This window comes from Talpa occidentalis, unplaced genomic scaffold, assembly GCF_014898055.3.
Source record: "Talpa occidentalis isolate TD23 unplaced genomic scaffold, MPIMG_talOcc4v2.1 talOcc4.9, whole genome shotgun sequence".
Classification (NCBI taxonomy): Eukaryota; Metazoa; Chordata; class Mammalia; order Eulipotyphla; family Talpidae; genus Talpa; species Talpa occidentalis.
This window is the reverse complement of record NW_023605305.1, coordinates 26,702,402-26,713,700: the sequence shown is the minus strand read 5'-3', so window position 1 is coordinate 26,713,700 and position 11,299 is coordinate 26,702,402. Positions and strand designations below refer to the sequence as shown.

The 11,299-nt window shown below is 55.3% G+C and overlaps 2 protein-coding genes across 3 annotated transcripts in view; one reads left to right on the top strand and one right to left on the bottom strand.

The window, feature by feature from the left end:
- The first annotated feature begins 1,463 nt into the window (after window positions 1-1,463).
- On the top strand, window positions 1,464-4,017 carry HYI (hydroxypyruvate isomerase (putative)). The gene is made up of 8 exons (XM_037500983.2): window positions 1,464-1,714; window positions 1,784-1,895; window positions 2,806-2,920; window positions 3,110-3,188; window positions 3,273-3,322; window positions 3,413-3,482; window positions 3,617-3,751; window positions 3,864-4,017. The coding sequence occupies exons 1-8, from the start codon at window positions 1,516-1,518 to the stop codon at window positions 3,935-3,937; spliced, it is 834 nt and encodes a 277-aa protein (XP_037356880.1). The 5' UTR covers window positions 1,464-1,515; the 3' UTR covers window positions 3,938-4,017.
- SZT2 (SZT2 subunit of KICSTOR complex) overlaps window positions 3,130-11,299 on the bottom strand; it is a 51,499-nt gene continuing 43,329 nt past the window's right edge. For both annotated transcript variants that reach the window (XM_054691805.1, XM_037500982.2), the window contains 10 exons: window positions 10,507-10,597; window positions 10,195-10,275; window positions 10,038-10,112; window positions 7,926-8,139; window positions 7,365-7,518; window positions 7,098-7,220; window positions 6,588-6,993; window positions 6,355-6,471; window positions 5,007-5,075; window positions 3,130-4,853 (listed from right to left, as the gene is read on the bottom strand). In XM_054691805.1, the coding sequence (XP_054547780.1) occupies window positions 4,707-4,853; window positions 5,007-5,075; window positions 6,355-6,471; window positions 6,588-6,993; window positions 7,098-7,220; window positions 7,365-7,518; window positions 7,926-8,139; window positions 10,038-10,112; window positions 10,195-10,275; window positions 10,507-10,597 (1,477 nt within the window). In that variant the 3' untranslated portion in view covers window positions 3,130-4,706. The remainder of the gene's footprint in view (window positions 4,854-5,006; window positions 5,076-6,354; window positions 6,472-6,587; window positions 6,994-7,097; window positions 7,221-7,364; window positions 7,519-7,925; window positions 8,140-10,037; window positions 10,113-10,194; window positions 10,276-10,506; window positions 10,598-11,299) is intronic.

Below are 11,299 nucleotides of genomic sequence, written 5' to 3'. Positions count from 1 at the left end.
GCACGAAGAAAAGAGATCCAGGAAAGTCTACACATTCCAGCCTGGGGAAATCCACAACCTGGAGCATCAATGGGCTTGGCCAAACCTGAGCTAAGGGCCACCTCTGGTCTTAGTGCCCAGTGCCCGGTCACACCCCTCTTCACTCGTTTTTTTTAACCACCTGATTCCTACTTATTTAGTTTTTACAGCCGCAATCATCATCTGGCCAAAGTCACCTCTTGACTCAGTATTTCCTTGCTTGAGCTCTTGAGAGAGGGAATTTGATTGGTCAGATCATCTTTCCAAACCAGGCAAGTACTGAGCCTTTGGCCAAAGTATGAATTAGCTGCCCTTGGATCAGATGTCTTTCCGTGGGCCGAGGTTAAGGTTAGCCAGCCCACCTGCAGCTGCTTATAGATGCCAGTGGTGGGAGTGGTTCTCCTTATAAAGGACTTTGTGGGCCTCCCTGGTGGCCCAAGGGGTTCAGTCTCAGCTCTGTGAAGCTATCCACAGCCTCTGCAGCACGTGTTTGATCCCCGGCCAGGGAGGTGTAGCAGACCTCTCCTGAAGCGCCCGCTGCTTCCCTCAGGAGTGTGTTTCAGTCAGTCTGCCTGTTCTGCTCCCCACTCTGTCTCTGGTGAATCCTCTCACCCCAGGCATCTCTGGCCTGTGCCCCAGCTCTTGTATGCATAAATAAATAAATAAATAAATAAATTTTTTGGAAAGGACTTTGGGCAGGCCAACCTATTACAGACATCTCTACAAAAGGAACTTAAGAGATTCCGAGATGGGGACCCAGAGGCGCTTTTATAAAGCGAGCACCCGCACACACATCGAAGACACTGTCCATCGACAGAGCAGTGTGATGAATTCTGGCTGTTTAGGTATGGAGCGAAGAGCAGTTGATGCAATAACTTTGAAGACTATTGAAGAACATGGGGAAATGCCCATAAAATAACATCAAGTGAAAAAGCAGGCCGTACCACCTAAGTCACAGTATAATCAGGGGCCTCTAAGAAAAGGCTGTTTATTTTTTCGTTCATAAGAGAAAGGTAACGGGCTAGTGATGCCGTGACCGGTGGTTTAAATGATCCTGATTTGGGCACACAGCTTTCAGGTGTTCCACAGTGAACAGAGCGCGAGAGGAAACGCGGAGCATGTGTTGTTGAAGTCCACATTTCTTCATCTTAACGGGGCTCTCGAGCGGGCCAGCTCTCCAGCCTCGCCCGCGCTCCGCCGCGGGGCGCCCGGCCTCCCCCAGCTGCCCGGGCCCCGGCCCCCTCTCGCTTCTCCGCGCGCGTCCACAAGCCTTTCTGGGCATTCCACGGTATTTGCAGCATCTTGCTGTTCTAACCCAAAAAGGCCGGCGCAGACAGCTCTCCGGCCAGTTCCCGGGGCCCGCGCGCCCCCCACTGGCCGGGCCGGGCCGGACCCCGCGCCTCCGGGCCGCGCCCCGCTGGGCTCCCCGCCCCCCCGCCCCGCCCGCTTCCGTCTTCCCGCCGCCCGGCCCGCCCGCCCCGCGCGCTCCCGGCGGCCATGGCTCCGCTGCGCTTCTCCGCCAATGTGTCCTGGCTGTTCCCCGAGCTCCCCGGCCTCCCCGCCCGGCTCCGGGCCGCGGGCAGCTCGGGCTTCAAGGCAGCCGAGGTCGCCTGGCCGTACGCGGAGCCCCCCGAGGCGCTGGCGCGCGCGGCGAGGGAGGCCGGGCTGCAGCTCGTGCTCATCAACACGCCCCAGGGTGCGCCGCGGGCCGGGGCCGGGGCCGGGCCGGGGCCGCCCTCGGGGCTGACACCGGTTTTCTCCGCAGGAGACCGAGAGAAGGGGGAGATGGGGCTGGGAGCCGTGCCCGGGAGGCAGGCGGCCTTCCGAGAAGGGCTGGAGCAGGCGGTGCTGTACGCCAAGGCTCTGGGCTGTCCCAGGTACCCCCCCCCCCCCCCCCCCCCCCGCCCTCGTCCGCGGTCTGGGAGCACCCAGGTCCGAGGGTCAGGAGCGCGAGCGCACTGGCCCTTCACCGGCCCTCCCCTGCCCTTTGTAAAGTGCCTTTTATATTTTACCTGTCATGAGTCACGCTTAGTTTGCATGCTTCCATACTGGAATCCCAAGCCCGGAGCTCAGTCTGACCTGGGAGGTAGCCAAGGAAACCCACACGGGGACCCGTGAGGACAGAGTAGAGTAGGCACCGAACTCTGGGGCCAGAGAAAACTTCTTAGAGGTGTAGTGATGTTGAACCGGGCCTAGAAGGAGCAGGTGTTTGCTTGATGTAAGGTGTGTTTCAGGCGAGGATGCCAGAGGCAAAAGAGCTTGGTGTTTTCAGCTCAGTTCAGGAGGCTGGTGATTAATCTGTCAGGGTTGGATGTGGCTGAAAAGGTGGAGCTCAAAGCGGGGCCCATCAAGTAAATGTCAAATCCCGCAGAGGGCAAATAGGCTGAGGAGCAGGCAACGAGGGGTCATTACTGGTGAGTGGTGGAGGCAGAAAACAGATGGGAAAAAGCTGAGAAACAGGCAAGTTTAGACAAGCGGCATGGAATGCCTAAGAAGGGTAAGAGTCAAAATAGTTTTTAAAAGTGAACTTAAGCATGTTTATAGGAAAGATGGTGAAAATACAGGAGGGGCTAAGCGAGGGACCTGCCGCAGGATGGCTGACCCAGGAAGGTATCCTGGGGATGGATGACACAGGGCCCGAGGGAAGTGGAAGACAGACCTGAGTATAAATCTGGGGGCGGGGCCTGGTCAGAGGGCGGCCAGGAGAGGCACACTGGCTGCTGTCATAGTGAGGCCCCTGCTTCAAGGGTGGGTTCTGCTGCCCCGTCCAGTGCCATCTTCCCCCAGGATTCACCTGATGGCTGGCCGAGTACCTCAGGGAGCTGATCGAGCAGCAATCAAGGGTGAAATGGAGACCGTTTTTCTGGAGAACTTGAGGCACGCAGCCGGGGTTTTGGCTCAGGTGAGACAGTAGAAAAAGGTAGACACATTCACATGAATGTCTGTGTGTGTGAGGGGACACATGACGGGACAGCAAATGAGGCACAAGGCTGGGCATAGGTCAGCGGGACTGGTGAGTCCTGACCAGTGATTGGCTGATGGGGGACAAACCTGGGGATAAGCTCTATTCAGGGCTCTGACTTGGTACTAGGAGAACCTCGTGGGACTGCTGGAGCCCATTAACACCCGTGTCACGGACCCCCGGTACTTTCTGGATACCCCCCAGCAGGGTAGGACCACTGTTGCTTCCTCCTAGCCCCTTTGATTTTTGTGCTCCCCTTGAGTCTCATAGCCCCCTCCCAATTCCTCCGCAGCGGCAGCCATCTTGCAGAAGGTGGGAAGACCCAACCTCCAGCTACAAATGGTAAGTAGGAGTACTCAGAAGGCCCTGTTTTCCCAATCTGGGGAAAATGGTGGGAGCTAAAGGGTCTCTGACTGGTATTCTCTGCCTCAGGACATATTCCACTGGCAGATCATGGACGGGAACCTGACAGGAAATATCCGGGAATTCCTGCCCATTGTGGGTGAGAGGGGTCCCTTTCTTTGCTCCCTCCTTGTTGGCAGTACTGCTCCCTCTGCACCCCGCCCCCCTTCAGTTCCCTGCATCTGTTCCTCCAGTCTCAGAAGGAGACCTACGTCTGTCCACATCTGTCCCTAGGGCATGTGCAGGTGGCACAGGTCCCGGGCCGGGGGGATCCTGGCAGCCCCGGAGAGCTCAACTTCCCCTATCTGTTCCAACTGCTGGAGGATGGAGGCTACAAAGGCTTTGTGGGCTGCGAGTACCAGCCTCAAGGTGAGGGGGGGACCAAGGCCCTGGGGAAAGGGAGCTCTGAAGGGAAACGCATTGGACAGGGGCTGCTTTTCTCCTCCTGAGTTGAGATGCCACTGCCTCCCTCTCCCCTCAGGAGACACTGTAGAGGGCTTGAGTTGGCTACGTTCATACTGGGATAAGCGGGGCCTCCCAGAGGCTGGCCAGTGAGGTCCTGCAAGCCACCCCCGGGCAGCTCTGCACAGTGAGTTGAGCGCCCTAAATCTCCCTTCAATTAAAGACAAGCTGCTAAACATTTCCGTGTGTGTGTTATTGGTGTGTGTGGAGGGGAAGGGAGTGGGAATAGGACACACAGTGTCTAACCATTAAGTTTCTCTGGGTCACTTCCCTCCTGCTGAGAAGGGACATACAGTATGTGCTTAAGTCCTCCAGTCTGTGCCAGGGCTGCTGTGGAGCCGGGAGAGCTTTTCAGCCCACGTCCTCATTCAGAGATGAGAAACCAAGGGTCCAGCAGGGGGCCTCGCCCATGGTCACAGGTGCTTCAAAGGCAGAGCTGGGACTGAACCAAGGGGTCTTATCTCAGTGGCTATGTCCAGCAGTGATGTCTGAGGGCTCAAGATGGTAGGGAGGCAGTTGCTAGCTGATCAAGACAAGATTTGGCTCAACAGGCAGGGGCCTGGCAGTGGAACTCTTAAGGGGCAAGTAAGTACTTGCCATCTGCAGTGAAGAATTCCTGGTAGTGCAAGAGTAAGCAGGAAGGAGTCTGTTCTGGAAAGGTCCAGGGGGCTGAGAGGAGTTGACCTGACCCACTCTGGAGCTAGTCAGCAGCTGTGAGGCGGAGGGCAGTCCCTGCTGCCAGCCTGGGGTTGCAGACCCCCAAGGCACATTCACAAAGCTTTTGGTGTCCTTCAGTCCTGCTTCAAGGGGGTGATCTTACAGATCGAGGATTCAAGGGACTGTGACAGTCGGTGTCCATTCCTCACAGGAGGCGGGTCCAGAGGGTGAAACAGGCTGTGTTGATGACGGACTCAAGGTGGTGGTAGGTGGAGACCAGCTGGGCCGGGGGGCTGCTCTCGCTGTCCTGGGGCTGTACTGGAAAGGGTTCTCGGAAAACCACTGTCAGGGACTGTGGGGAACACGGCAGGGGTACAATGGTAAGAGAGCAGCAGGGTGGGCACAGGGAGTAGGGTTCGAGAAAACTCAGTTTGGCTCTGGGCAGCAGCATCTGGAGTGCAGCCTCCCACTAGGCTGACAAAAACCCCTTGCCCCCTGTTCTTACCGTCTTTCCCAAGTGGGAATCCAGAAACACTAGCACAAAACAGTCAGTGAACTTCTGATTCAGCACCACCTGCAGTGAATGACAAAATGAGACGGGACTTAGGTCCGTCTCACCTGAGGAGGCAGACTCCCTTGGAGGGCATACTGGGAGCGGGGCCACTTTGAGTTAGGCCTGCTTCCATCACCATAGTGACCGCACCCTGCACTCCAATGTGACCAGCACCTCATCTCCACTCGAACCTACTCCTCATCCCGGTCAGCCTGTTGAGCCTCACCAGGGCAAAGATGGGACCTGTCACCTGTCTGAGTCGTCTGTCTAGAGGCCCTGCACAAAGCTGGCACACTAAAGCCCATCAACCAAGGCGCATTCTCTACCTGGAATTGCCTCTCCTTGCCTCCTGTCTGGGAGTCATCCATCCTGACCTCCCTCATCTCTAAGTGAGTCCAAACCTCAGCTCTGCCATCTTTCCCTAGGTGATGTTTTCTACTCCAGGGCTTCAATTACCCTTGTTCATACAGATTCTGCCTAGATCTTTTTCCTGAACGCCAATCCCTGAGTCCATAAAACTTCTAGACTGTTCCTGAGGTATTGTGACCTTAGACTCAATATGCCCCAAGTTCAATTCATCACCTTTCTCCCTAACCCACCCCTGTGCTCCAGCACCCCTCCCCCCATAGGGGCACCCGATCTGTTCACTGCACTCACCTCTCACCTGCATTACCGCAACCACCTCCTGACTCACCTCAGCTTCTCTGGATGACTCTTCATCCACCTTGAAACTGTACTATGTTATAGGACCCCTTGCCAAGGCCCACCTCCTACTTTATCTTCTGAAGTCTTGAACGCTTCCTCTGAATCATGACTCTAGCTGGTCCTGTCTCCTATCTCGGCAATCCCCACACACGCCCAGCATCACTGCGTTCCTACTACCACTTTTCCACCAGTGCTCTCAATCAACCACCAGGCGATCTGGCTAACTTGTAGGTTCTCAGTCAGCAGGAATGGATAGGGCCCAGGAATCCACATTTTGGCAAGTCCACGTGTAGTGCTGATGCTACTGTGGAAGGGCCACACAGCAAGTAACAAAGCTTTAAAGCCCCAGAAGTCCTTTCTGGGACTCCAGCCTATGAGACCAACTTCTACAGGGGTTCCGAGAGCGCCTCTCTTGTCAGTCCCAGAGGCTGGCCTTGGAATTTCCAGCCGAGGCTTGTGTTTCATGAGTCTCTGCAGTCTCTGTCCATCTAGGGCTCCCTCCAGAGCAGAACTGGCTTGGTTAGGCTGGGGGTCATCCCTCTGATGAGGATGTCTGCAGTGGCTCCCCTTTCAGAGGCAGATGCAGGGCACTTACCAGATATTGAGTGCCCAAGTCGGGGCTCTGGAAATGGCGACAGCTCTGTGGAAAGCGACTTAGGAGAACTTTGATCAAGCTCTGGTACCAGGAGACCGTCATGGATAGGAAACAGTCCTGGGGGAAGGTCCACAGGCCCCAGAGTCACCTGAGCCCCTGCAGCCTCCACCCAAACTGCTTAGAAAATTCTTACCATTCTACCCCAGCCCCTTCTAGTCTCCATAGCCACTTACCAGCTGGGGGTCGATGTCCCCAATGGATTTGGCATGGACTGCTTCGAGGAGCTCCTCCAGCTCAGCCAGGGCCAGGCGCCCCCCGAGCCGCAGCCGATCAGGTCCTGCTGGCTCCAGTAAGAAGAGGCGCTTCCAGAGGGTGTCCCGACGGCAGTGTCCTCCAGCCAGTCTCACCAGCTGAGCCAGCCGTGCCCGTGCCACGCCCACCTCTGCAGCCAGTGGAGGGAACAGGGGAGCCAGACCAGGGGCCAGACCAACCCCTGAGGCCTCCCCGGGGCTACCAGTTGAGGTCCCGGGAGCCTCGGGCTCAGGGGGTGGTCTGGGGGCCTTCCGGAACCGGCGTATATCAGCAGTGAGTCTGGGGAAGAGCTCTCGTTGGCTGGTGAGCACCACGAAGAACTGCAGCCTGGGGAAGGGAGGGGAGAGGAGCGTGGTGGTCAGAAGACTCATGGGGCGAGAGCGGGAGAGGCTGGGTGACAGGCTTGTTCAAGGTGAGAGGGGCTAGCTGACCGTAGAACATGCCGCTCGGCCTCTCCTTGCTCCTCAAAGGGTGCAGCACAGTGACAGACAAGCAGAGAAACGTCAAAGTCATCCTGGTGGCGAAGTCCCTCAGAGTCCAGGTAGGAGCCAGAGCTGTGTGGTATGGGAGGGTGGGAGAGATGTCAACTCTGAGGTGCTCACCAGTCAACCCCACCCACTCTGCCTGTAGAACATGGGTTGCTACTCTCAGTCTGGGTCTGATTAAGCTCTACCTGAGCTGCCCGCTGCCCATGTTACCTGTGCCAGGCTGACACCAGGGCATATTCATTATGTTCCGGCCCCCCTGGCCGGGCCATGCGCAATGGCTTCATGTGGTAGGAGCTGGCATGGTCAGCCACGTAGTTGTACAGCTGGTGGGCAGCGATGAGTGGTGTGGGGAGCTCCAGTGTCCCTGAGGGCGAGTCACAGGAGACACTGAGCCGGGGACAGACACACTGATCTGGTGGGGCAGGGGACTGGAGTCCCTACCTTTCTGATGGACAGGCAGACCTGCTCTGCCCTTCTGGGGAGCTTATGGAGGTCATAGAGGACATGAGGTGGGACAAAAGCTGCTTGGGACCGAGGGCAGGGTACCACATGACCCAGGACCTCAACTTTGGCATGAAACAGATTGTGAAGAACTTAAGACAGGCACATGACAACAACAAGGGGGGCAGGGTCCAAGGTGACACAAGGCAAGTGACAACATGCAACACCAGACGGAGAGGCGAGGTCTGGCCCTTGGACGCAGCCTCACTGGTGCTGGCTTGGAGATACCTGGTAGACTGCTATTTTTCTGACTTGCCCTTGGGCACCAACCTTGGTAAATGTGATTGCGGCCAAAGTGGGGACCGTCGGGGTGGTGGGCCAGGAAGTGTCGCAGGAAGGTGGTGAGGTGGTAACCATGCCTCAGCACCAGATGGGTGCCCAGCACATGCTGGTGCACGAGGCGCAGGTGGAAGTCATAGCTGAACGAGTGCACGTGCATCAGGTCCCGCACCTTGTCGCACTCCTCCGTGAACAGCATGGACAGCTGCGGAGGGGGCAGTCAGGGACTGGTGAGGACAAGGTAGCACAGGCCTCCCCGTACATTCCCATTCTCTCCCTCTTCTGCGGGAAGAGGAACCTTAAGATTCACCCCGTTGCCATGGGAGGCCCTCCTCGTTGTGATCTCTTTTATACTGGACTGTACCTGTTTACATCAACTGACTGTTTTGAGAGATGGGCCTTTTATTCTGTATCCCAGATGCCCGTCAGGTCTGCCACAGGTTCATGGACACTTGCTGAGTGCCTACCATGTGCCTACCTCAGGCTGTTCTAGGTGCTGGGGACACACTGGGAAAGAAGACCAAACCTCTGCCCTCGAGGAGCTTACATTCTGGTCTTGGGAGACAAAACAATAAACATTAGGCCAAGCAAATGACTAAAATATATCGTACATTAGGAGACGATGTTATGGAAAATCAAGTAGTGAAGCAGCTGCAGTTTTAAACAGTGTGGTCAGGTATGTAATTATTTGCTATTAGAAAGTTTTTCTTAGAATTGCTGGAATTATATGACCACTCACCTGGGGGCACTGGGCATAGGAGTTAATAAGAAAGGAAAGGAAATAAATGACTGTCAAAGCAGCAAGAGTCCAGGAGCCAAAGGAACTGTATGATCTGGGATAAATCACAGTCTCTCTCTACTTCAGTTTCCTCACCTACCATGAAGGTAAAGTTCTTCATACAATCAGAGGCAGCGTGATAGACTGAAATACCCAAGGGTGAGCCTCAGAGTTAAAAGACCTAGATTTCAACCCCAATAGTGCCACCAACAGTGCTACTCTCTTGCTATGTGCCCAGGGCCAATTATTTAACCTCTATGAGCCTGTTCAGAAGCAACTCTCCTCTTAGTGTGTGCACTAAGTACTTAACGAGCTACGGTACTAATGAAGCAATTTAGAAATTCAAGTAGGATTAGAGACTAGATATGTGGGGATAAATAGAACAGCTGGATGGAAATCAGGTGTCAGGTAAGCCAAAAGGACTTCAGGAAGCTCAAGAGAGCAATGGGGTGGATCCTTCCCACCAACACTCTAGCAAAGTGGAAAAGAGTGCCTGCCACCCATGGCTCCCTTCTGAGCACTCCTGGCCCCGGTCACTGTGCTTTCCTGGGTCACATCATCCCATGATGATACCACAAATCCCATGGTATTTATACCCAGGTCAGAAGCAACCGCTCACGGGCTGCATATGAGCTGTTCAGATGTGATGGGGGGGGTGGCGGGGGTCTGTGTTGGAGAGGGACCGACTGGGCCCAACCAGATCCCGATCTCTCAGAAACTAAATGTAATGCACAAAAAGGGCACAGGGCCCACATGGCATGCCTCGCAACCTGAAGAGCCGAGCTAATAACTCAGGTCCAGAGGGCTTTGGTGACCTCACCTGATGCTCTGACTCATTCTGAGCACCTGGCCCTCATGGGGTACAGTGGTGCTGCCCTGGGGCAGACAGAAGTAACAACTTAGTGCCAGGGGTATGCTGTGTGATTGGGAATTCAGGCCTTCATCTTAAGTGCTAGCGGCTATACTGACGATGTCAGGCTGCTCCCAGCTCTAGATCAGGCCAAGCCTGCCCACAGCACCCACCTGTCCCTGTATCAGATACCCACTATGCTCACATGTCCTGTCTAACCCACCATCTATGGTTAAGGACCGACCACAGAGCCAGGCTGCTGTCACTGCCAGAATGACTGGAGAGTGCTGAGCTGCCTTCAGCTCCCAGGGCTACAGCTGGATGTGCCCCTGGACTCCGCAGGATCTGGTGCCAGCCCATAGCACCAGATCATCACTAGGCCAGATGGCTCATGCATCACTGTTACTGGCCACAGCACACTGGGAGTACACTGATGATACCTGAGACCCTATATTCCTCTGTCCCTACCACATACCTGAGAGTTGACAGCTTGACCCATGGGGATTCGGGAACATTCCAGGGCAAATTGTTTGACGCAGAAGTAACATCCCTGGATATAGGGTGAAGATGAGGTCAGGAGGGCAAGAGACAGGTGGGGCTGGCTCTTTCCACTCAGTGCTCCCCCTGCTCACCTGGAAAGTCAACTCTATGAGGATGATGCCCCCAGGCAGCGCTCGCTGCAGGTGGTAGGTGGTGACCGAAGAGCCAGCACTCTGAAAAGAGAAAAAGAACTGGGGTTTAGAAACAATGCCTGGGGCCTTATCAGCCTTAGCCAGCAGGGAAAAAGTTCCCTAGTCAGTGTTATTAATGATGTCAAGCTGGGGCAGGACCTCAGTCATCATTCAGGGCTATTTCCCTTGGGCCAGGGAAATAACTTGGGCTCAGTGATGCTGATGTCTGGGGCAACATTTTACTGGCGGAGAAGTTACTTGAGGACACATTACCTTAGGGCTCCCATCAATCTTGTTTTTAGGGCAGGAGAAGGAACCTCGGCCCTCTGTTCCAAGGATAGCCATGGCTCTCATCCGGCTGGTGCTGCAGAAAAGGAAGAGGAACAAGAAGATGAGGCAGGCAGGCCTGTGAGGCGAGGATCACAGCGATCAGACCCATTTCTCATGGAATCCTGTTGTAGGAAAGGAAGCAGACCTAGAGAGGGGAAGGCCCTGCTGGGCCCCACAGTGAGTAATGGCAAGATTGGGACTGAAGTCCAGGTCTAGACTGGGGCAGGGCTATTGCCATAGCAGGCTAAGTGCCAGTGTACTCACGGGAAGGTGGAGACCAGGTCTCTCTGTACAGTGAGAAGATGAGAGTAGAGTCAGAGGGGAGTCTATGGACATGGGGAGACACCTGTGAGGGGATGGAGACATGTGCATACTGGGGGCAGCAGGGAGAGAGAGGGTGATGTACTTTCCTCTGAAAAGGAAAAGTTTCTTTTTTAAAAAAGATTTGTTTCATTTATTTATGCATACAAGAACAGGAGTCTAGGCCAGAGATGTGGGGGTGGTGGTGAGAGGATTTATCAGAGACAGAGTGGGGAGCAGAACAGGTAGATCTACTGAAATACACTGCTCAGGGGAGCAGCGGGTGAGACAGGAGAGGTCTGGCTGCACCATGTGGGTCAGCTCCATGGCCAGGGATTGAACTCATGCCGAAGTGGCTGGGGATAGCTTGATAGCTCTAAGACTTAACCCCTGCGCCACGAGGGAGGCCCCCAAAGGGTTCATTTTTGACTGGGAA